This window comes from Lytechinus pictus, chromosome 10 (assembly GCF_037042905.1).
Source record: "Lytechinus pictus isolate F3 Inbred chromosome 10, Lp3.0, whole genome shotgun sequence".
Taxonomy (NCBI): Eukaryota; Metazoa; Echinodermata; class Echinoidea; order Temnopleuroida; family Toxopneustidae; genus Lytechinus; species Lytechinus pictus.
Genome location: NC_087254.1, coordinates 5,260,507 through 5,287,260, shown reverse-complemented (window position 1 = coordinate 5,287,260; position 26,754 = coordinate 5,260,507). Strand labels below are relative to the sequence as shown.

Sequence of the window (26,754 nt, the reverse complement as noted above, 5' to 3'; positions counted from 1 at the left end):
TTCACAACAGAGTGAAACCATGGACTATACTTTTAATATCAACAGCATTGTAAATTTGGTCAGTAACATGAAACATGATACAATGAATAAAAAAACAAGTGAAATACACAAACAAAATGGAATTCATGACGATTTAAGACTAACTGCATCTCAACAAAAATATTTTCGCTTGCTGCTAGAACAGACAGAAATAGTGGTCATTTCACACTGCCATCTTCAAAAGAAAACAGAAATAAAATTTATTTCGTGACAATTCGAAAAGTTACAATAACATTTTAATTTCTAACTCTTGTATGTACATTATTCTATCCTCTTTACTATACATGGAATCATATACATATTGCATTTCAAGGATATCAAACGATTTCTGTACATTTGTACAACATTTTGTTTGATAATTTTTGTAGTATTGATGTGTAAAGAATGAATAAAGAAAGAACAGAGTATATATATAATTGATATTTCCAGATGTTCATTTGACTGAGTTATTCTCATTTAAAAACTTGGATATTCACATACTTCTAAATCATAGTAAAGCTCATGATCCATATAAAGTATTCATACACATATATATCCAATAAATGAAAATATATTGTTGACAAAATTAGATACATTTTCACTGCTTATATAAATAATCAAATCTTCTTACTTAGATCATCACTGATTTAAAGTAAATACAAGAGAACCAGTTCTAATTTACAGTAAATATTTGCTAGAAAAGGGAAGCTTTACCTTAAAAAAGGTCACATACTGTACAAATAGTAAATATTTCACATCTTATAAAGCACTATGTCATACACAACTATAATAAAGTAAATAAAATTAACATTTCATATGATTCACAAATCTGTCAGTACAGGTATAATGATATCTGATTTACATTTTTTCTTGAAAATAACTACATGAACATAATCTTTTATAATCTGTATTTCAGCTTCGAACAGTCATGGGTGCCAAAATATTAATGACCAAACGGTAGTTTGAGCACCTAGAATTAATATAACATCCTTATCTTTACTAAGTTACAGCGCCCATTGATAAACGTTACAATTCAATGTTTATAATTTATAAGGTGAAAGGCAACACTTTTCCCCCACTGTGCACTTGTCAAATAAATTCCTAATAAGGGGTTTGGAGTAAATACATCATATTGTATGCACAGTCGAACTGCAATTAAAAGCACACACGTATATGGAATGAGTTGTATTCAAGCTGAAGAAGTGAAAAGCCTTTGCAATCAGAGATATGAATGCCGGGCTTTGGGTCTTTAATTATTCATCGCGTTTAGTGGATCGTCAAATATATTTGGTGCGTCGGTGTCGAATATGGAATCGGAAGCCTCCTTTGTTGTCTTTTTCTTGGCTTTCGTCTTTTTGGGTTTACTCGAGGGTGAGGGCTCGGCGAAGATGTCATCTATTTAAGAGAATTGATTCCAAATATGAAAAGAAAGAACATTTAGTGTAAAAGAGATGATGGTTGATCTGATGACATTGGTATAATACCACCTGTATTAGAATGAGTGATTCATTTGCTCACACAGTAATTGACAGTCGATCAATATCAATGAGTGTATTAATTTAAGGCCATGTCAGATGTGAAAATGAAAGAACTAAATAACGAGCCAATGAAAGGCATAAAGGGATGGTCCAGGCTGGAGATATTTATATCTCAATAAATAAAGTAAAATTCGCAGAGCAAAATGCTGAAAATTTGATCAAAATCGGATAACAAATAACAAAGTTCTAGGCATGTCTTCATGAATATTCATTAGGTGGGCTGATGATGTCATATCCCCACTTGTTCCTTTGTATTTCATTATATGAAATTAGGTTTATTCAAAATATTTCTAACAAGAACTATGTCTAAAAAAATTGGATTGACAACTGATTAAGTGCACTAGTTATTATTTAATCATAATGGAGACACATCATTTTACATGTATAAAAAAGTGAATCAATTATGATTTCATGTAATAGCATAAGAAAAAGGAAAGTGGGAATATGACATCATCAGCCCACTTAATGAATATTCATGATGATGTGCATATAACCGTTTTCACAAAATATGGATAAACTTTCAAATTCAATAACTTCGTTATTTGTTATCCGATTTTGATGAAATTTTCAGCATTTTGCTCTGTGAATTTTACTCTATTTTTGTTAGATATAAATATTTTCAGCCCGGACCATCACTTTAATAGCTTCAGACCGCAATAATGTCAATTGCATTCTTTCATGGTGTTAATTAGACGAGCAATAGCATCCTGAAAATTATGTAATGCTTGTAAAATGGATGCGACTTCAATGACCTACAAAATTGAAATCAGCTTTAAAAAATGGTTAAATTTTTGGTATACGGGCTGCCAAATGTTTTATAAAAATTTAACAAAAGATATTAATTTTATTTGTACTTTGGGAAAATGACGAATAAACTTTTATTGGCATGTTCGTATGTGATCAAGATATTGTTAAAGAATAAGAGCAAAAGCAATATTTGGCCATTCAAAGCGGTTTCTACTACCGGGTCAACAATATCAAATTCTTGATGAATAGCAATACCATAAAAGCTTTACATGTAAGGACCAATTAAAAACAATTAGAGGTGGGAAAAACAAAGACAAGAAAAAAATTGAAAATAAATGTTTCCCAGGTTGTTTGCAGACGACATATGCATGAAGTGAATACTTCATAATTTCGAGGGAGGTCGCAATATAACATATAAATTGAAGAGAACATATTCAAATGGTGACCTACATCTGCATTTCTGGTTCATATGAAGGCCATTTCAAACTTGACAAATTATGCATGTCACTTTATGAGTGAGCATTTATCCCATAAAGATGAAATACATTTTCCCCATTTTAGATTTTTGTTAAAAGTCCCCATATGCTCTGCTGCAATCAGACCGGATCATATTTATGTGATGATCCCTCTGTGGGAGACAGGCATGTATCAAAAGAAAGAGGAGAGATGTGAAAATAAGGAGACTTTGCAGACCCTGTAACACAAGCTCAGTGATTGTTCATTGAGCTAAAACTTACGATTGATTGTACACAATAACCAATGCAATCAATCTTAGCAACCAGCCCCATAATCAATCACTAGGTTTTATGACACCAGGCCCTGGAAGCAACCAGAGCAAGGTTCTGAAGCACCTTGGGTGATGTATGTGTATACAGATAGAAGTAACTGGTGCATCATTTATTGACATGCAATGCATGATGTCGTTTCGAGCCTTCGGAGGAGAGCCATTTAGGAGCATTTAGCTTCCGCCAGGGAAACAGCGAGACACATTTATACCTTGGAGGGGAGACTTGGGGATGCTGGTAAATATTATATGATATGTTGTGTTTTCATAAGTGCAATGAAGTTAAAGTGAATGGGAAGAGGGTTGTTGAGAGGGAGAGAGAAATTGATGGATGATAGAAGGGAAAGAGGGGGGGGGGGGTTGAGGGAAAGGCATGGAAGAGGAGAGAGATAAAGAGAGATAGACAGACAAAGAGAGGGAGAGAGAAATAGAAAAGATAGAGACATACAGACAGCCCAAGAGAAAGAGACAGACAGATAGAGATAGGGGTAAGAGACAGACAGACAAACAGAGAGGGAGAGACAGAGACTAACATACAGGGAACGATAGAGCGAGAGAGAGAGAGACAGACAGAGATATGGTAGAGGGTGAGAGACAGGAAAAGACTGACAGAGAGACATGGGAAAAAAGAGAGAGGTGAACAGGCGGAGACAGGAAAAGAGAGCGATACATAGACTGAGAGACAAGTAAACAGAGAGAGAAAGAGACCGAGTCAGGGTAAGAGAAACAGACAGAGAGACAGACAATGACAAGGGGAAAAAAGATAGAAGTGTAGGATGACAAGAGTCAAGACAGATAGACAAACAGACAGAGCCACACATACACACAGACACACACACAAATATGAAGAGGGATTAACGAACCTGACACTCGTCAAGTCCTTCCAATTAACCTACCTCCTCCGATATCTTTGAAGATGGCATCTTGAGCAGGGGCTGTGGTCTTCTTCTTTTTCTCCTTGGGCTTGGCGGCAGGAAGACCAGTGAAGATGTCAGAATTGCCAAAGAGATCATCATCGGTGGCCTTTACTGGTTTGGATTTTGTTTTCTTTGGCTTCTCTGCAAACAGATCATCATCATCCTGTTCATAAGAAAGACAGTTATATAATATTAAATAAAAATAAGCATTTTGTGCCAATCTATCAAGGGATATTCTGCGGCACTCTAATTATAACCCTGGTTTGAGCTTGAACTGTCCATTTCTGGCGCTCACTGCATTTACGGGATTTATCATGCCAGCAACCTATTTAACTCACATATGTTGAGCCGCTGAGCGTAGAAAAATGTGGGAAAAATTTCTTGCTGAAGGAAAACACAACATAGCTGTGATTCAAACACACGGCCTGATTGATTTACAAAAGATTTCAATCAAGAGAATTAAAGTGATACTGAAATCATATCTCGGCACTGCATACCGTGGCTTACGTGTCCACTCTCATCAGATGTTTCAAGCCTTCAATGAATTCCTTCCTACTGGGTACCCATCAACTACACCCGGGTGGAGAGTGGCAAATGTAGACAAACACCTTGTACAGTATGTACATCAAATCATTTTAACTGAGCATTCTTTCACATTGAATGTTACGTTCTTGACTATCATCAAATGTCAAGTATTAAATGCCCCAGTCACTTTGGGAAACTGACTCCAGACCGACCAAATCTATGTCATTATTTCTACAGGCATACTATCAGCTGGTTAAGACTTGGTTTCGCAGGTGGGACTATGCACCTCATAGGGTTAGTTTTAAGTTTAATCTTGAAAATCTTAATCTCATCAGTTTAATCTTAAAAATCTTAATCTTATCAGTTTAATTTTATGTTTTCATTTTAATTCCATGCACATAATAAGCTAGATTATTGTAACAGTCTGCTGTATGGGCTCCCCTCGTCTCTCAAATCGGGCAACTTCAGCAGCTAGTACAGAACATATGTGCATGGCTGATTTGTAGTCAACCTAGATTTTCAAGGATCACCCCCATCTTAAAAGAATTGCAATTCTATCTTTTTCCATTAATTCACATATTTTCTCCCCCCCCTTTTCTAAATTTGTTTTTCAAGCATTTCTCTTAAAATTAAAGCGCAGTAGAAGATATGCACATAGTTTCTGTGCTATTTATGTAATAATGGTATCACAATGACCATTGTTAAAACCTTATCAATCCATTTATATATGAGCAGATTTACCCCCTTGTCAAGTTATGGATGAGAAGAAGAAATTACATTATTTAAAAAGCTCTCAGATTAAATCTCTTCATGTGTCAAATATACAATTACAGAAAACTAAAATCCAGGCATTATACATGTACTCATATCACTGTTTCCTTTCTTTACTAAATACTAGTAGTCATAATGATGAATTCAAAAGTATACAGATACATTCTTCACAAATTTCATTCCCACAACTCTCTGAAATCAAATGACCAAAAGTTAACTTATAGTCATCCCTTAAACATTAATTTACTGAAGAAAAGAAATAATGGAAATTTTTCATCACATATCAAATCAACAATAATATCTAAGTGAAAAATGGAAAACCCTTGTCTAAAGAAATATAAACTGCCAATGCATCTGGTACACATTAATTTTTTTTTTTGTACCTGTTGACAATCTTCTTAAGAAATATATTCTCTTTATCATTCTGATCGACAGGACCAAGAAAGGGCATCCTTATCAATGTTCTGATATTCTCAAGTTGCCAATTTGGAGGAGGGTTGGCATAATTTTCATAGTATTCACTGGAGTCATATCCATTTGCAAATAAATGTTGTCAATTTGACATCATGTCTTACAGATCATTATTACAAAGATGGCTTCTCAGTAATAGACCATTATTCAACTTTCAGTTTGTTAAATTATCATGTTACAAATTTAGAAAATAGATGGAAATGAAATGTCACTTCCACCTTGAACCTGGTGTAATTTCTAGTGAGCCAAATTTTAAGAGTGGCAATGTGTATTTAAATACATCTTTACATTTTATAAGGTAAATATATTTGTAAACTTTCATGTCGTCAATTTTACTAGAGGGAAGCCGTTTTTAATAACCTCCTGTTTGACAGCATGTATGCTGTTTGTGGTCTTGAATTGACAAATTTGCAAGACGAAACTTCATTTATTTTCAACAAAAACCAGCTCTCATGTTGAGACTCAACTCCTGTTACGTATACAACCCCAAAACATCAATTGCATTTAGCTGAATGCCCTGTCACATCATTTCATGCAAGCCTTGCGGGTGAGTTGTGTGTAATCACCCGCTACTCACCCTACTCACTACTATATTGAAAACTTAAAAAGAGTATATTATTAAAAACTTTTTTGCATGTAAATCAGACTTGCGTGAGCTCCTGCGGGCAACTGCGTGCAAGACACTGTCAATGCGGGTGACCTGCAAGTAGCAAACAAAGTCACCAGCAAGAAACACGTAAGGCTTGCACGGAACGATGTGACACCGTCTTGATATAATTAAACATTGTCATCATGTTCATCGAAAATGTCACAGTCACAATGACCAAACTAACTCCAGAGCTTGATTTTTTTTGTGTAGCTGTAGCATAAAGAAGGTGAGCCTTCACCAATTTCACCCTCCAAAAGGACACTCATTCCTCTTCTCATGAGCAAATACTGTGAGCCAATTATTGACAATCGACTTGTGCAATGGCATGAAGGAGCAGTTGGTTATGTGGTACATGTACTTGTTCACTTAAAGGAAAATGAAACCCTTTGAACAACTTGTGGGCTTGTATGGAAAGAGAAAAATCAGAGAATAAAATCAAAGAAAGTTTTAGCTAAATCGGACAAATGATGAAAAAGTTATGAGCATTTGAATATTGCGATCGCTAATGAGATGGAGATCCTCCCATTGGCAATGCGACAAATATGTGTGATGTCACATGTGAACAACTTTCCCTTTGATTGACTATAAAATACCCCCAAAATGTCTCTTTTTGCTCTTTCTTATGGTGATACAAACTCTTTATCCATAATATATTCTTTGAAAATCTGTATTTCACTCCCTCCTTTAAAAAGAATTCATGATCTGCTGATAGATGTGATAAAAAGAGGCATTTTAAGTGAAATATAACAAAAGCAATGGGAAAGTTGTTCACATGTGACATCACACATCTTTGTGGCATTGCCAATGGGAGGATCTATATTACAATAATGATCTAAACTTCAAATGCTCATATAACTTTCTTATAATTTTTCTCAAACTTTCGTTGATCTGTTTCTATGATTTTTTCTGTTTTCACACAAGCCATCTTGTTCCAAAGGTTTCTTTTTCCTTTAAGGTTCATTCTTGTTTTGCCAATTAGAAGGAGCGATCATCGCATCCACATTCTTCAAAAGGGTTCTGAATCCACTCTTTTGAGCAAATATTGCTATTTAATCTACCTGTGCAATGGGCATAAGAGAACAGATGGTTTTGTTGGGGTAGCTTTTGTTTCTATTCACTATGTTCAATTACTAGTTTCATTCTTGTCAAGTCAATTAGGAGGAACGATCGCCATATCCACATTCTCCGAGAGGGATCTCATTTCTCTCTATTGACTATCTGCCTGTGCTATGGCATAACAAAAACAGTTATTAGTTTGTCATAGCTGTTATTACGATCAAAGCCAAAAGGGAAAGTCCACCCTCATGTAAAGTTTGGTTTGATAAAAGCAGAAAAACAACAAGAAAAATAGTAATTAAGGTTTGGGGAAGAAACCATAAAGGATTTTAGTCATGCCATATTTGGGCTGCTCCTCCACGTTCAGATATCAATTCTACAAAATGCCATTTTCTCCCAAAATTGAAATTAAATTTATCTGTACATTCAATATATCAAAAGTGCATCATTGCATATCCAGTAATAGCTTCTGTAATAAATAATTTTTAGTCCTCATGAACCAACAAAGAATAGGAATTCATGGCTTTTATATCACATGTCATACGGAGCAGCTGCTCTCGTATAAAGTCGCAAATTCTAAACAAAAAAGTTATAAATATCTTACTCTTTGATAGATTTTTCATCAAACCTCCACCAATATTTTTTCTATTTTTTTCTATACCTAATCAAAACTAAATTATCGTTTTGGTGAACTCTCTCTTTAACAATGTTCAGTTAAGCTTCATTCTTGTGTGGATAGCCTATCATGATCGCAAATTCCAACAGGTCTTCAAAAGGGCTCTTGCTCTAGTGAGTCAATGTTCACAAATGTTAGCAAGCCTCAAAGGGCACACTTGTTTTCATCTGCTTCAAGGAAGATTGATCTGTACTCCACAGTGACTACTTCCAGCCCAAGTTCAAGTTCCACCAGAGCACTTCTGGGCCCTGTCTTACAAAGAGTTATGATTGATCCAATCAACTATATAGAAATCGATCAATGTTATAATTTTTTTGTATAGGAAATTTGCGCAATGTCCTTTGCAAACAAATAGGAAGCACGCTGAATTGTCAAGACAGCAATGAACGCAATGAGTATACATGTACATCATATCCAGAAAACATTTTGAACAAACATGCATTTTGGATGTTGGTGTTGCTGGCTTTCCGTAGTTGTGGTTGATCGGATCAATCACGACTCTTTGTAAGACAGGGCCCAATTATCATCACCAGCAGCAACAACAGTGTTATGCTACAGCTACACCGATAGAACCGACTCCAAACCTGAGGGGGTAGTTTCATGGAAGGATGTCTTATCCAACAACACCGTAGTAACAGTGCTTTCTAAGCAAGTAAAAATCAAGGCAAGTTGTTGGATCGGACAACAAATATGGATTTCTTCATTTTTTTCCATTTGAATTTATTTGCTCATAAATATCCAGAAAAAAACAGTACATATACAAAGTATCATATTCACAAAATAGAAAAACAACAAATACAAATAAACATTGAATCGAATTTGAGAGGGACAGCAAGAAACAAGCCTTGTGATTAGCTGACCCTATTACATAATAATTATACAAAGACTTCAGAAACAACGATACAACGTAAATTGCCTTGATTTTGACTTCAAAACATTTAATGAAACTGATTGCTTGATATCTACAGACACAGAATTCCATAGCTGGGGTCCTTGAAATAGAATTGAGTTTCTAATGCTCTTCAGAGTGAAAGTTAAATGAAGGCTTTGATAAGCCTGGGGCTGGGATTCGTTATTGTGACTTACCCTTTAAAGAATATTAAGGAATGGGCACTGGGTCCCATTTCATAAAGGTTTGATATAATAACAAATGCACAATTTCAATAACAAATTTACTTTAAACCAGCCAATCAAATCGAATAATTTCAGTAGGTCTAAGCTGTTTAATGCAAATTTGTTATGATCATACGATTTATGAAACGGGGGGCCCCTGGATTGGAGAATATGAGGCAAACACACCTCTGGGAGTGAGTGGTCTCATGAAAATTGGACGAGAGGAAAGAAACCTGGAAACCTGGAAATTTATGACTGGATTATTATCCTGGCCAAGAAGATGGATAGGGAGAGCCATGAGAATCAAGCAGAATGTGCGATATTGATCACTCCATGTGAAATTTACAAATGACTCATATGCTTTTCACACTGCACTTTTTTTCCTTAACACCGGGAAATTGGTGGGGCTAAGGGGGAGGGCGTCTTTGCCCCACCAATTTCCCGGGGTTTAGCTTAATCAGCCCACTACGTTTTAACAAAGTGGGCTAGCAGGGTAAATTAGAATGGTACTATCTGGCCTTGCAAAAAAGCAGGGTTAGCTGGCTTGTTACACCATTGCGGTGCTAAGAGATGCAGTGTGAAACAAAACCAGGATAAGGAAAAGTAGGGCTAAGCATTAGCCAATCACATAAGTCAAAATTGCTTGTTAATCGCGCTCTGTATGGTGATATCATCAATATTCATGAGCTGTGTGATAGTCCGGGGTTAAGGCGTTAACCCCGGCTAAGCAAATAGTATAGGGTTAAGAAAGACAGTGTGAATCCAAAAAAAGATAGTATGGGGTTAAGGATAGTCCTGGGTTAAGGATAGTATGGGTTAAGGAAATACAGTGTGAAAAGCATAGTGATGTGGCAAGTAATACTACCAATCCCAAATTCTCAAGGCTGTGCAAACCAGGGGACATGGGGGGTCCCTGAGGGAATGCTAATAACCCCCAAAGAGAAAAAGATCAACTGTTTGACTTTAATAATGATAACAACAACAACACAGGGTACTTGTATTGCACAAGGCACTCCTATACATATAATAATAATAATATGATCCATTTATATAGCGCAGCTACTATAATTGCATATTCTCTAAGTACTGCGCTTGATACTTGGTATCATATTATTACCCCTGCTGTAGCTGAGCCGCCATATGGGTGCTAAAGCATTCAAGGAATAAATCCTACCGGGTACCCATTCATCTCACCTGGATCGAGTGCAGCACAATGTGGGTAAATTTCTTGCTGAAGGAAAACACGCCATGGCTGGGATTCAAACCCACGTCCCTCTGATTGAAAGACGAGAGTCGTAACCACTAGACCACAAATACCACATCCAACCTTATGTAAATTTCTTGAGGAACATGTTAAAAGTTTTTGTATAATACAACCTTTTATTTCTCACTGGAGCCGTGTTGTTGTTTTTATTTTTTGCTTGTCAAATTCACAAGGAGGCAAATAAAGATCCATTCTATCTGCATGGTTGACCATTTATGGCAACAAGAATCAAATTTTTGACAATATGATTCCCCCTTAGAAAAGCTATTACAAGCTTGATGACGACTCTCTGTTTAGTTAATACTGTTTCTGTATCTCACAAAAATAAAAATCTTAAAGTTAAACAAAGTATATAATTTCTTATAGCAAATCTAAAAGCCAAATTCTCCAAAATGCTTGTAACAAACAATGTGTATGGTTCTTTTAAATGGGGTAATAATTTTATTCATTTCATTTCCAGAAATGCAAAGGCACTCATAATAGTAAACTATCAGTACATTGGAAATAATCATCAATACAATATTCAAAATACAATATCAAAAGACAAAGAAAATACACACAGACACAAAAAACATTAAGAAACTACCAATTGCTCATTGATTTAGCTGATAATGAAAAGGCTTAATAAATAATTGATGACTGTGAAATGGGCTTACCTCTATGACATGTGTCTTCTTCGCTGATTTCTTCTTCTTTGGTTTTGTGGTGGTTGTGGTGGTTGGTGCGGTTGAGGATGATAAAGGCCCGCTAAACAGATCTTCATCAATAGACACAGCACTCGTATCTAGACAGGGAGAAATGCCACAGAATTTACAACTCCATCTTTGTTTATTCCTGGTGGGTGCTTCATGAAGCTTTAAGTTACCGGTACACTGCAAAAACTCCGGTGTTGATTTAACACCAGCCCGGAATCTATATATGTCCACACCAGAGAAGTATTGAAACAACACCAGTTTGGAATCAAACCGATGCTGTTTTGATACTAATTGGTGTTGTATAAACGCCTATCTGGTGTTAGACCAAAACGAAACTGGTGTTGTTTAACACTTCTCTGGTGTGGACATATAGATTCCGGGCTGGTGTTAAATCAACACCAGGGTTTTTGCAGTGTACTGGTGAACCTTTTTTAAGGCCCTATCACATCGTTCCGTGCAAGCCTTGCGTTAGACTATTTTTGTTACTCGCAGATTGCCTGCAGGTCGCTCAGATTGACAGTATCTTGCATGCATCTCACCACGCGCAGATGCCCGCGGAAGAGCACGCAAGTCTGATTTGCACGCAGAAAAGTTTTTAACATGCTCAAGACTTCCTTGCAGGCAATCACCCGCAAGGCTTGCATGGAACGATGTGACAGGGCCTTGAGGAACTACATCAACACCAATGAAAGTCTGGAGCCCGTAACACAAAGCTTAGCAATCATCGTAGTACATTTTTCTACGATTGATTCCATTGACTACACTGTACAATCAATCGTGAAAATCGAGCGTATGATTAATCGCTATCCTTTGTGTTACGGGACCCTGGTGTGTATCAAAATCAAAATCATCAAAATTTTGATTATGCCTCTCAAAAGGGGGGCACAGGCTGGATGTGGCCCCCCCTCCCCCGATAAGCCAGTGCGCGAAACAACAAAGCTCTGAGACTCCCCCTCTTTAATAGCAAAAAGCTAGACCGACTTATGACTAGTAATCTCATTTAGTGCAACAGCCATAACTTCCTATTGCTCTGTTGCTGGTTCACTCTTTTTTCAAACTATTACCTTTCTTGTTTTTATTCTATTTTATTTTAATCCTTTCTTACAAACCATTGTATGAACAAGGTTGGGTTCCCCTTTAAATGCACCCCTCACTCAATATGGCAGATTCAAGATCAAATTCACGTCTGGACAAACCGTATGTTAACCTTATTTTCCGTTAACTTTCAAACAGCCGGATGGATTGCAGCTCAATAGGACTAATGAGAGTTACTAGTATTTGGTGCCAGTTGGCAACAGCCGCACGTTAATAAGAGTTAATTCACAGATTCTTATCAAATGTTATTGGTCATTGCATACATGCTTCCCAAGATGCAACCAAAATGTCAAGGGCCTGCATCATAAAGACTTATAATAATTAACTTTGCCATTATGGTTACCCTGGTTACAAGGGACTCGGGAAGCCAATCAAAATCAATATTTTCATGGTAGTTACATATATTGTTAGGACACATGCCTCTGGATATCATGTTGAAATGATGAAAAAATGATAACAATCCATGTTTTATTGTTCAAAATAGATATGAAATGAAATGAAATACTCCGAAAATTTGCTTTGCCCAATTGATTGAGGGCCCGGCAGCCGCTGTGCAGCGCCAGATCAACGCATGCTGTTATGCCATAGGCAATTTCTGAACAATCTTGCAAAATTCTTGTAGGTCACTTAAGATTTCATGTATATCTCTCTCTCAGTCTCTCTTTCCATCTCCCTCTCGCTCTCTCAATGTAATGTATCATGAGAACACAATAATTACAATGCAATGCACCTCACTCCAAAATGTCAATAGATAGACTCAATTATCTAATTCCCAGAAGTGATGAGTTAAGTGTCTACTTAGCTCTCTGGCTTTCTCTGTCATCACTGGGTAGATATCTCTCTTTCCTTCTCTCAAATCAAAATTATGAAAATGAACACAAATTTAACTCAAGAAACATAATCTTACAAAATCTTGCAAGTATTTTGTCATAACCTATGATGTATCATTATCAGCCCAGGCCAATAGAATAATTTCACTGTAATAATGATTTTGCCCGAAGGTGGGTCTTTCTTCAAAAGGAATTAGGTTAAATCTTACCTTTTGACTTTGCATTTCCTAGGTCTCCAAACAAGTCCTCGTCAATAGCAAGATCAGTCAAAGTCGACCTTTTATTGTTCGTGTTTGCTTTTGAGGCAAAGATATCCTCGTACGTTGGATCTGCTTCCAAGGAGCTTTGCTTGCTACTATGTCCAAGAACAGGAGGGGTGGCAAAAATATCATCGATGGAAGCATCAAGATCCACCTTCGGAGGTTTGCAAAATAAATCATCACCATTGTCATGAGTCCTGCTTGGTTGCTTTTTGGCAGCAGCAGCAGCAAATAATTCACTATCGCCTTCTATCGAGAATGGCCGTTCCTCTTTTGAGTTACTGACAGTCCGATTGGAAGAGGCACTGCTGGAGCCATTGGTCATTCCTGAAAAGGGATCATCACCAAAGATATCATCTGAAGGTGTCGGTTTCTTTGGTTTGGCTCCTGCTGCTGGAGGAAGCGGCGGTGGTCCATCCATGTGGTCTTCGCGCATCCTGGACGTAGGCTTCTTGGCGGGTGGAGGGGCTGCAGCGGAAGCAGCGGCAAGAGCAGCAGGTGCCGAAGCAGATGCCCCAAGGTCGGGTTGGTCGCTGGCTATGTTTTGGTAAACCTCATTGGCCCCTTGGGAGTTGTCACTCAGAAGGGCCGGGTTGGAAGCGGATGCTGCGGCTGCCTGAAGGCTTCTCCTTGAGGGAGGTCTTCGCTTGGCAGATACTCTTGCTCTTGTCTGCAGGGAATAAAGAGGAAGACTCCTTATTGAAAAAGTTCAGAAATGTAATGTACCATTATCAGAATATTTCTTTCAAACAATTCAATGATTGACAATATCAATATCCCAAATCATCATCATCACATCTATTACAACAAATAAAGTAATAACAGATTTAAATAAGTCTATAGGCGTGTTTTTCATTTCAGTTCAGTTCAATTCATTTATTTTCTCAGCATTAAAAATGATATATACATGTATACAGGAATGACAAATAATATCAGAGAAAATTGGAAACTACAGAAAAGTTTATAAAAACTTGTGAGTAGTAGTTCCCAGTACGTTGTCAATCAAACGTAGTGTATCAATGTTTTATTATAAAAGCAGGCAAATGATATTCAATCTATCCAATCTATATATACATGTATGTACATATACATGTATGAATAATTATGTAATTTACATAACCTCAAAATATCATACTAATCAGGCCATCTTAAATCCACCAAAAAAAATTGAATCACTCAAACACACAAATATAAACATATATTTTTTCAATAAAAGTAACAAAAACTTGGGGAGCTCCATCGCAAGGAGAGAATGAGAGCACTAGACAAATCTAGGCCCCGTTCTACAAAGAGTTACGATCGATCCAATCAATCGTAACTCTATGGAAATCCATCTGGGTCACAATTTTGTCTACAGGAAATTTGCACATTGTCCTTGGTAAAGAAAGAGAAGCACAGTGAATTTTCATGAAAACAATGAATGCTTGAATATACAACATAGTTAAAAAATATTTTGAACAAACACGCATAATAGATGTTGACGTTGCTGGCCATCCATAGCTGTGATTGATCAAATCAATCGCAATTCTTTGTAAGACAGGGCCCTGAAGTTGGGTTAATTATGAGAGACCTAGACAGATCTTAAGCTATGACAATGAGAGGAAAAATACCATATAACAGAGCAAAGAAGGTCACAGAACAATACAGGTCATATCCTTTACCTTTTATCTCTATCAACATATAAGAATAATCATTGGGAAGACTTGAAAATGGGAGAGGTTGTTATCTAGATCTAGGTTTCTGTTTAATGATGGCAACCATCACTCCTCCATTTCGTAGCCTGAGGAATACCTAATTGCCCTTCTAGGCACTTACTTTTGTATTGCAGACTGAAGATATACTTTGAGACTACATGTATTAGTTTGTCACGTTTTCTGGGGCGAGTATGATGACTTTCCCACAGTTAAACGGGAAGGTAACCATGAAGATAAGTTTGGTTCTGACAAAAGCAGAAAATTAATTTGAGAAAAATATTGGTGAAGGTTTGATGAAAGTATATCAAAGAATTGCCGAGATATGAATTTTTGAATGTTTGCTTTTAGGACGTCACAGACGAGCAACTCTTCCATACATTGTGTGATGTAAATTCCATAAAATCCATTTTTTTCTCAGAAATTTTAAAGTGACTTTGTTAATGCGGTGAAAATGTAATTAAATCATTCCACAGCTAGTACCCCCTTCTGTAACAGAAATGTTTTTAATTCATCATTCAAATTAGAATGTATAGAATGTATATTACATGATAATAATTTATTATGCGCCATCTATCTAGTAAACTATTCGGAGGTGCATAGGGGAACTGCGTGTAAACAACATCACAAATTAAAAACTTTAAAAATTCATAACTCTCCAATTCTTTTACGGCTTTCCATCAAACCTTCACCATTATTTTTCTCTAATTTTTCTGGCTTGATTAGAGCCAACTTATCATAAGAGCAAATTTTCCCCTTTAATGTGAAGTTGCAATGATGGTGATGTACGTCTTCTTCTTAGACAGAAATGTAATATAGTCGGATAATTCAAATTGTCCTTCATAAATCGTTTATTTATTTTATTTCCAAGCAAAAGAAAACAAGAATATGTACAAGAGGAAGAAATTACCACCGACTAGTGCCTGAGGATGACTAAAAGAAAAACTAGTTTCTGTTATGAAGCTCTCCTCACTAGTCGGGGTTTACAAATATACAAAAATAACATCGGTATAAAATGGCAATATATGTTTAGATGCATTACTTATTAAAACAAAGAACTTAATAATAAAGAGTGTTTGTTTTCATGTGCAATTATAATATCCAGTCAATATGAAATGTTCATGTATTTGAATAAACAACGTTATGCTGTTATCAGATAGCAAAGCCTGAGGAGATGGAGTTACATATATTGTGAGAACTTAAATGTTACCATAATCAGAGAAAACGCAATAGTCGAACTTGACATCAGGGTTTTGTTGCATAAAATTTCCCATTACAGTAACTGTACCATCCGATGATAATTCCAATCAAATATTTTATTTTGATAGGCTGCTGAGCACTGCTACCAAAGTAGTTACAATTGGATTACAAAATCACCAACTTGTTACTGTACAGCTTCTGAAGTTTCTGAATTACCTTTTCACTTATAACAGGATGGTCTAACTTCGTTCAGGATCTAAAAATATATTTTCTCTCGTACATGTTGCTAATGACGTAATCATAATTGCACACCTTTAGGTCGACAGGAATCACCCAAGGTTTTGGGGGCTAATCGGTCATGTAATTGCTGTGGTAATAATGACTCCAGTCGTAAGCGTCCATATGGTTGTTAAAGTTATTACTGTAGGCTATGGAGGGAAAATAACAATTTTTTTTCCTACTTATTGTGAAGCATGTAATGATGCTTATGAAATAACATTAATGCAGGCACTGACATCATAAATGGCCTTCATAGTTCATATTTTTTTGCAAACCTCTCTTTCAGCCTCTTCCCAATGAGGCTGGGCATACAGACTGTACTGTAATAGTGACATAGGTGATGTATTGAGGCATTTCACATATTACAATATTTAAGGCCCGAATTCACAAAGGTGGTTTTGAAAACCCACGGTTGAGTCCATGGTTTATGCAGATTTCCTGCATAAATTATGCTTCTTTTACCATTTATATTAAAAAGTGTCCAATGCTGATGCGCGCTCTTGTCAGTGCGCCAAATTGACGCCCGTTGCCGTGGTTATCCAGGCTATTTTATTACTGAGTCCACTGTTTGAAAAGTGGACTCATTAATTCAAAACAGTGGATTCGTGAATAAAATAGCGTGGATTACCAAGGCAACAGGCGTCAATTTGATGCACTGTGACAAAAGCGCACATCAGCATTGGAATTTTTTAATATACATGGTAAAAGAAGCATAATTTATGCAGAAAATCTGCATAAACCATGGACTCAACCGTGGGTTTTCAAAACCACCTTTGTTTATTCGGGCCTAAATGTCATACATTTTATTGATAAATATATACACCTGTACATGTATAAAACAAAAAGAGAAAATAATCCCAAGATAATATTTTTATGCATGAGAAATTGTACCAAGTGTCTTCTCTTCATAAACACATGAAGGGAATGAGAGAAATAGAGATGCGAGGTCAAAGGTCACCAAACAAACATATCTTCCATGAAAGATCTGACAATACAATCTTACCATTTCTAGAATATGTTCTGTGCTCAGTAATTTCATAAAGTTACGCACCACTTTACGCACGACTGGAACATGTTTTTAGGTCATAAATCAATTATCATAGGGATATCACATAGCACAAGATAGGATCACCAGTCGTGCGTAAAGTCATTCGTATCTTACGAATAGCTTTATGAAACACCCACCGGCACTTGGAGAATATTTTTAGGCTCAGGGCAATTTTGCCCCCAGGAGCCCAGGGAAAAACAGCTTCTGAAACTTCCCATTCACTGCAATGTTAAAACTTATCCAAAGTGAAAGATTTAGGCAGTATGTTGAGAAAAGGTAGCACCCCCCCAACCAGAAAAAAGATATAAAAAATAAAGACAACCAAAAAAAAACTTAATTTTTGAAGACATCTATGAATATGGCAGTTTGAATTACCTTTGTTGGATTGACATCTAACGTCTTGGCGACAGCGGGTTGGTCGAAGCCGACGACCGGTGAGTCTACCCCCCTCTCTGGCGGAGCTGCACCAGGCCTGAGTGTCTTTGGGTCAATATGCATACTAGCCTGCAAAATAGAAGTAAAATTGTCTTTAATTAGTGGATGAATAACAAGTTTAAAACTGTATTTATATTGGATATCAAGATGCAATTAATGAACTTTCAGGGAGTGACAGGACATTTATTTTTATTTATTTTTTATTGTAACAATTGCTCTGGGCTTTATTTCATCTGAGATGTAGGGTTAGATTTTAGGGTTGCAATCGGGTTCTATGTTAGGTTGATGGTTAGATTTAGGGTAGGGTATATAGTGTTGAATCCAGGGTTGAAGTGAGTCATAAGAATAGTGTGTGGAATTTATAGCGGAGCAATTAATGTCGGAGCAAATGGCTTAGGGAGCTCATTTTTATAGATCGGCCCACTTTCTGAGTTCTGGTATATATAACATGCAGTAATTTTAGCCAGAGTTAGACCATGGGTTTAGTGATTGGTGATTGGTGGTGATTTTTTACCTGATTGCTAAGAAAGCATGAATGCTTGTAAGCAAGCAACCAGAGGACCGACGGCTTAAGGTCCTCTCCGAAGGACCTGGTACTGAGGATTAATGCCTTACCAAAGGGCACTAGCGCACCAAGTGGGAATCGAACCCGGGTCACCGGAATACGAATCCCCCGCTCTCCCGACTGAGCTATCGCGCCTCCCGTGGGTTAACCACGGTTGAGAATATGGTCCATTAAAGGTTTATAATTGTATTCAAACACCTTCCCCACATCCTTCTTTTACAATACTAGTTTCACTGGCGGGGGGTAAATCCTTGTGTCATACCTATTGTTCGGGGGGGGGGGGGGTGTGATCTATTATTCCACCCCCCCTGAACAGTAGATGTGACGCAAGGATTGACGTCAGTGACTAGTTTCAGGAGGCTTTTCTCCTTAAACAGGGAGTGAAAATCATGATAAATTTATGAACACATGCATCAAACCACAAACAAAAGTATAAGAGATTTTTTACTTCTCATATACCTGAAGGAAAATAAACTCTTATAAAAACCATACAGAAAATCACTAGCTGAGTTGACTGTATGTCGACTAAGAACAAAAAAAATACCTTTTGACCTTTCTACACAGACACTGATAAGAAAAAACATGATACTGGGATAACAATGGCATTGTTATGGAAGAAAAGGTACGGATATGTTCTGCTCTGAAGCGCCTTGAGCATCTAATCAAGATGGAAAGTGCGCTATACAAATCTCATGTATTATGATTATTATTATTATATTAATGGCATGGACACTAAGTAATTGATTAATTAGTTGGTTTCAAGTCGTATAGAATATAAACAGGAAAAGTGCGAAAGGGATGAAACACACAATAACACACAAGTTTCTTTCATGGACAGCAATACAATCAGGCAATGCTTATACATCAGTCCCATTTCCCCTATGGCGATCTACGGCAAGTTGAAAACAGCCGTTTGAACATTTTTTTTGTACCAGCTACATATAGGTGGTTTGAATAAAAATGAATGGAACGGCTGTTTTCTACTCACCGTACGACCGCCGTAGGGGAAGTGTGACTGGGGTATTATTCTGCCTTCCAATGACAAAAAAGGCAAATCTGTTTTTTTTTTTTCACAATTGACATTTTCCTTGCTTTTTTTTAATTCTCTACATGATGCAAAAGGAATTAGAGTCATGTAGCCCCCAATTTCTGGAAATATAGACGTTTCAAAAGGAAAGTAACTCTTATGTATTTCCACGTAAAACAATGACACATTTTCCTCATTTACTCTCATTTCTCAGAGCTGCTTCCTATTGTCATGGGATGACAGTAGCGTTGTTAGCATTACAAATTGATTAGATTATGAAGGACATGCTGAATAATTAGAAAACATGAAACAAATTAGACTACAATAACGATAATCATATGAAGCATCGTATTATTACACAAAGGATAAGAAAGCAATAATAATTGGGGAAAAAAATACCAAAATAGGAACAAAATCAAACAAACTTATTAGCACTCCTTGTCTTTGCAAGCAATTATGATCCAAAAAATCTTTCCAAGAATGCGCCTTGTAATAGATTAGAAATGATGAGATCAGAAAGGCTAAGAATAAATTAAGATGAAAAAATTATATACCGGTACATACATGTACAGTTGTGACCAAAAGTTTACATACACCCATGGAATTAAGTGAAATTTCTTTGCTTGCCAAACATCGTAAAATTTACTATATCTTCAAAAATGATTGGGATGCCATTGGGATTAAAGAATATTTCAGGTGGAATTTTCTTTGAAGAAAAAAAGTAACATTCGTGCCAAATGTATTCTATTGTATTATATTTTCAAACATCGTTTCATAGAAATATATAAGTGTCAAATCTATGATTTATATTACATTTTCATGCTTATCATGATATGTCACCACTGAACAAAAAAGTGTAATCTGAAATGTCTGTGTTGAGAAGTAACTAGCACAGATATGAAATGTTTTGGTTTTTAATTTATCTAAAATATGAAGATTTTTTTGGGAAAAATGGCACCTAAATATTTTTCAGCTTCTGATGATAAAGCAATGTGATGAAGGGGCATGATATACTCATTTGTTTGATATCAAATTTGTCATGACAGCACAAATATTTTATAAGATACAGTAAATGTTATGTTTGGCAAGTGTCAACTTTTGTTTGAATTTCCTGGATGTATGTAAAATTCTGGACTTAACTTTATATATTATCCCCCAGAATAAAAGATAATATAATATTATGAGCCCGAGTGTATGTTTCAAATTTATCTGACAGCAAACTTGCACCACAATAGACGATTGCAATCAGAGAATCAAATGGTTCTTTCGCACTGCTCATGAAGGTGTTTGCTAATCCAAAAGCTTTCTTGGTCATCGCGATTCACGCAACAGGTATTTGAAAGACCAGAATTTTAGTTATTATAGGTTCTTTAAAACAAAGATTGATCGATATCATTATAAAAGCATATGTTGTGTATTGTAATAAGTAAAAAAAACATGGGTGAAAATACCCTTTGGTATAAAATGTAAAACTTCAAGAGCACAAAGGCCAAAATACAGACTATCAATTACTTGAAGTGAGCAAAACAATATACAAGTCTCAAACAGTCTTGTTCAAAATGCAACCTAACATACCAAGGTAGACATTTGTGTCTTTCCCACTACATGTACATATGTATGGTAGAAAATTATTCTTGTATCACATACATCTCTTTTAAAAGGATAAAAATGCATTCACCTGCAACTTATCATTATTTTCATAATACAGTCTCAATGTTAAGCAATCTCTTCCTCATTTGGGAGAGTGCAATTGCATGTTAATTCCGGCATGATGGCTTACGCCACGATGCATATATTCACTATTGTGGATTGTAATTGAATTTGCTGCTATTTTAGTTTTCTACTTTTACCCCGCATCTATGCAGCCCCTACGTGTCCAGATAATAGAAATCTTTTCTTTCACAAAAAATCAATTTATATGCAGGGGAAATTCAAGGCTCTCTGATGTCAATCTCTGAAATAATTTAAATTTGTAGTATTATACCAATGTTATACATATATGTTTAGGAAAAGGGCAAAAGGGGAAGGAACTCTCTGGAATTTTTCATGAAGCACCTTGACAGTGATTTTGACTATTTCGCTCTGAGCCAATCAGATGCAATGATTTCAGTAGCTTATAACGACTGCTAGTGAAAATCAACGACTACATATAAAACTTTTGATGCCTGAGATTCGTTGTTGGGGTAACTGCGACCAAGAACACTATTGTCTATGCGCACATTGAAAGGGCCGCAATGTTAAAAAGCAATCATGTTTGAGGAACAATTGCTGCCAGAGTTTTGGTCCACTTGGCGTGTCACATTTGGCCTTTTCACACGTAAATCTTGAATCATCATTATAATGATGATTGCAGTTTCGTCTTTAGAATCATCGGACCTTTTACACAGAAAATTTGTTACTGTAATTTGAGTGAAAATTAACTGGAATTCACCTCCAGAACAGAAATTGAATTCATGATTGTGATTAGCATTTGTGATCCTAGTTTGGTTTCACACGTGCTAAAAATTCGTCATTGGCCTTATTTTTCACTGGAATCATCATTCAAATTACGATTTTTTTAACGTGTGAAAGGGGGATAAATCAATGCAATGAAAAAATAAACAAAAGTTAGTTGTTTTCTTTCTTTGACAAATTAAGCACTATGTTTTAGCCGCTGGACCTGGTTGCATAAAACTTACTGTTAGTCATTATTCTATCGTCATGCTATATTACCATGGTGTTTATGAGTGACAACACAGTTATTTTCAATGTTAAGTGTTGAATGAAAGGGTATAGGTTTTCATATGAATCAAGAGCAGAAATAATCATTATGAACCTTCTACAATCAACGTGCCATAGTAACAAACAACATTCAAACATTCATGCAATGATGATGATTAAAGCATTCCTTTAAAAAAACAAGCACATTCAGGTCAAGAATAAATGAAGTTTAGGAAAAAAAGACAATCGATAATGATATCATAAAATCATGTTTTTCTCAGGAAGTCACACGTTCAAATTTCAGAGTGTCGTACTGACCCTTCAAAAAGAAAGCAATGAGTATCTATACTTGAAAGCAAATATTCCAACTATAGAGATTGCATCAGATACATTTTATGGACAAAAAATCACATTGCAAGTATTACAATCTTATCCTGTGAAACACAAAATAGAAACATCTTCAATGTTGTTTAACAAATACCTAGAGTGCAATAATTTTAAGTCTCATCATTTATAGCCGATTTAATTTTGCAATTAGAATATACTATCATTTACTGTCACTACCTCAAATGTAATGAAATAAAATGTAAGGTTTATTAATACACAAAATCATAAGAAACTTTCTCAGATCAAGTTGGACATGCGAGTCATGCAGGCAGGTTCCTTGATGCACCCAAGAGGCTTCATCATGCAGATCATACCACACCACACCTTGAAAAGCTCTGCCCTCCGCCAAACTGATCCTACGGAGGATGACGCCATGCCTGACGGGGTGTACGATGTCGATGATGAAGAGGAGGAGGATGATGATGGACATGATGATGATGTGGGTGGTGGAGCGTCTGGGAGCCTGGCTGGCGCTTTTTGAGGATTCTTGGAAGGTTTTGGAAGAGGCTTTGGAGGTTCTTTGATACTGCGCTTGGACACCAGCCCCCTGGTACCCACTGGATGAGGGGGTGAGTTGGAGTTAGAGTTGGTGTTCTCATGGGGTAAGGGTACCCTTCCCTTCTGTTTCTTGATCTTACTTGGCCTGGGGAAAGTGAACCCTCCAGAGAAGGACGTGTCAGAGTCACTCTTCTCTGTGGAGGAGGAGGAAGGTGTCCGACTGACGGTCCTCTTGCAGGAAAAGGAGTAGGACGGAGTCCGTCGGATGCAAGCTTCGAACTGTTCCGAGACAGCAGCAACAGGGGGCCTCTTCCATTCTACATCACTGGTTCCTCTGGGACTGGAGGGACGCTGGATGGGTGGGGTGTCATGGTAGTGCTGATCGGCAGGGGGTGTCTTCATGGAAGGGATGGGCGAAGCAGCTTTACGGCCCCATTTGGGACTGACTGGTTGCTTCTGATTGTTCTCAGCCTCAAGATTTGACAGGCTGACATTGGATTTTGTGTCAGTGTTCTTTGGGAATTTGTGCTGTGGTACTGGACTACCCTTTCTAGAGGATTTAGGAGATGATGGGGGCGAGGGATGACTTTTCTTATGGCTAAAGAGAGCTATCTTTTGAATAAGAGACATTTTGCACAACTCATTGGGTGGGCAGTGGTCATTTTGACTGGAATCTTCCTTGGTTGTTTTGGAATGACCGTTCTCGGTGCTATTCTCAAAGGAAGCTATTTTCTGAGAAGTTACCGACGAGTTTGAATTGGAGGAGTTGGAGGAGATCATAGAGATATTATGGGGATTGTAAGTGTTGGTAGAACTGACGGTGGTGAAAGAATCGTGGGAATTGGCAGAGATGTTGGAGAGATTGAGGGAATTCATTGAGAACTGGGAGCATGTTGAGGAGTTGGAGATGATGGACATGTGTGCATTGATCATGACATTGTTAGAGTTGGTAGTGTTGGACGATTTTGGATAGGTAGGAGGTGATGATGAAAATCTGGATGCAATATGACCATTTTGTTCTCTTGAAGGTGTACTTCTACCAGGGCAATGGGATCCCTTTGGGGGCTTGGCAAGGACAGGGGGTGGTACGGGGGCCTTTGCTGGTTTCTGTGCAGGTGCAGGAGGTTGTTTCTTACCAGCTTTAGATTTCCGTGCCAGCATGGGTGATATTGGTGGGGGATGGGGAGGAGCTTGCTTTGGACCACTCTCATGGTTTCCATTAACATGGATGTTATTTTCATGTGTTACTCTAGGTGCATGTCTTAGGTGATGATCTCTAATTTTATCAATTACCAAGTTATCATCATAGCCATCAACTTCAGCCTCAATATCTCTAGCAAAATTTACCTCACTATCAATACCATTGCCTGTTCGATGATTCCCGTTGACCCTTTGCCCATTTGGAAGAACATTTGTTCGATATGATGGAGGAGGAGGGGGTGGTGGTAAATCTGCATCCCACCTGTAATGGCCGTCCCGGTGATGATGGGACGGACTACCAGCTGGAGATTCCCTTCTTGGACTCTGCCTGTTTGCGTGCAAGATATCGTGTGACTTGCCAATTGCTCTTGGAGACGTTTGCTTCCTGTAGCCGTTCTTCAGTACTTGAGCACTAAAGATGGGCATATCGTCTTTCTCAAAGTCAAGGGACTTGTCAGACAAAGGGCTTCCTACAGGAGAGGCACCCGGGGATACATGTCTCCTGTCCCCATGAACAACAAAGGCAGACTGACCATTGGCTTTCAGAGCCCCTGAATGGAGACCTTTAGGGCTTAGTGGTTCTGATATGATAGGTCTGCTCTTGGAGTTTGGTGGAGAGGAAGAAACTTTGGATGTCAGGAATTTGAGCGGCGGTGGTCTTGCTGGCACCCTCTTCATTGGCTTGTCCTCACGTATTAGTTTATTGCTGATGCCATTCTTAGCTGTAGTCTTGTTCTCACTAGCATGGTTCACTGTCCATTCTGCACCGTTTGAATTTGTCTTCCTGATAGGGGCAAACCGGGATTGAAAGACACCGTTGGGAACACTGGATCCATCCTCAGTACTGTGAGATCGTAACCGCCTAAGCAGCTTTGGGCTGGATGATGAAGGAATGTTGTTGTTCATGTTGGATGGGTATCCATTCTGAACTTTGGCAGGAGGGCTTGGGTATCGTTGAGAGTTGTCCGATGCAGGATGCTCTTCAGCTTTGGAGTTTTTTGAGAGAACATCCGGAGGTGGCGGAGGGAAGCCTTCCTGGTTGGGATTATCTAGAAAGGAAGGTGGTCTTGGGAATTCTGCAGGACTGGGTAGTCTACTGACGGAAGGGGGAGGAGGGGGAGGAAGGTCATTGTTTTGGTGGGTGCTTCTTGGGAGAGTCGGTGGTCCCTTCGCTTTGTGAGTCTTGGGTTCAAAGTCGGGAGGAGGAACATTTGGTGGACTTGGAAACTTGGGTAATGTTGGAGGTGGGATGTTGTGGAATACCTTAGGAGGCGGAGGAGGCTCGCACGGAGGACTTGGAAATTTGGGGAAGGTGGGCGGTGGTTCATGGGAATTTGTGAGATACTTTGGGTATGTGGGTGGGGGAGGATCTTGGGGTGGACTCGGGAACCGCGGGAAATTCGGAGGTGGTTCTTTAGGCGGGCTGGGGAACTTCGGAAGTGTTGGGGGAGGTTCTTGGTGGAACCTGTCCGTGTTGTTGTGATTTCTATAATTTTGCTGAGGAGGTTTGAGAGCTTTCTGAGGAATTCTGTTCATAATGTTTGAAGAGACACCACCTTCATCTACAATGGGCGAGTTAGGTCTGTAACGCCGCGGTTGACTCCGAAGCTCGTTATTCTTCTGAATGGCGATAGGTGGGCTGGGCTTCGCTTTAGTCTGCGGAGGCTGCTTGCCAGGGCTAGCTTTAGTCGGTATTGGGCTCAAGTCGGGGAAAGACGACTTGACTGGCATAATGACCTCTACACAATTTGGAAGGAATCCAGCCTAGACGTGATAATCGGAAGTGAAACAAGCACAAGTTTCCATTACAATTTCACAAAAAGATCACAGGAAATCATTGAGCAAAAAACTATCAAGTTTTATTCAATGTGAATACTTAATTGGCGTAAGCACTTTAATCAATGATAAACAGATACTCTCATGCAACGAATACAGAAACGTCTATACTGATCTGAATACAAAGAACAAAAGAAAAAATTACCAAAAAGTAATACCATTGACTATAATTATTGCTGACATATCATCTACTTTAAAGATCATGCACTGCCAACATGCATAGATTACTTAAAGCTTTGCTATCCATCCTTAAAAATAATGGACAGAGTTCAAACAGAAATCCAAATAAAGTAATTGAAAACATCAGAGACTATTTTCATGCACTAAAGATACAGTAGAACATATAGAATGAGTAATTTATCCAAATAAATCCTAACTACGACATGCATGCCATGCTAATTGTATCATAAAAATAATCAAATTTCTATGCTCAGTATACCTCATCGACGTTGATTCTTACACAAATTTTCACAATGTGA

The 26,754-nt window shown here is 37.6% G+C and overlaps 1 protein-coding gene across 1 annotated transcript; it reads right to left on the bottom strand.

The window, feature by feature from the left end:
• Positions 1 to 212: 212 nt before the first annotated feature.
• On the bottom strand, positions 213 to 26,224 carry LOC129268991 (nuclear receptor coactivator 6-like). The gene is made up of 6 exons (XM_054906441.2): positions 23,066 to 26,224; positions 18,003 to 18,131; positions 13,359 to 14,079; positions 11,186 to 11,313; positions 3,984 to 4,167; positions 213 to 1,413 (listed from the first exon to the last, which is right to left on the bottom strand). Exons 1-6 carry the CDS (start codon positions 26,168 to 26,170, stop codon positions 1,268 to 1,270), a joined length of 4,413 nt encoding a protein of 1,470 aa, XP_054762416.2. The 5' UTR covers positions 26,171 to 26,224; the 3' UTR covers positions 213 to 1,267.
• Between the last annotated feature and the right edge of the window lie 530 nt (positions 26,225 to 26,754).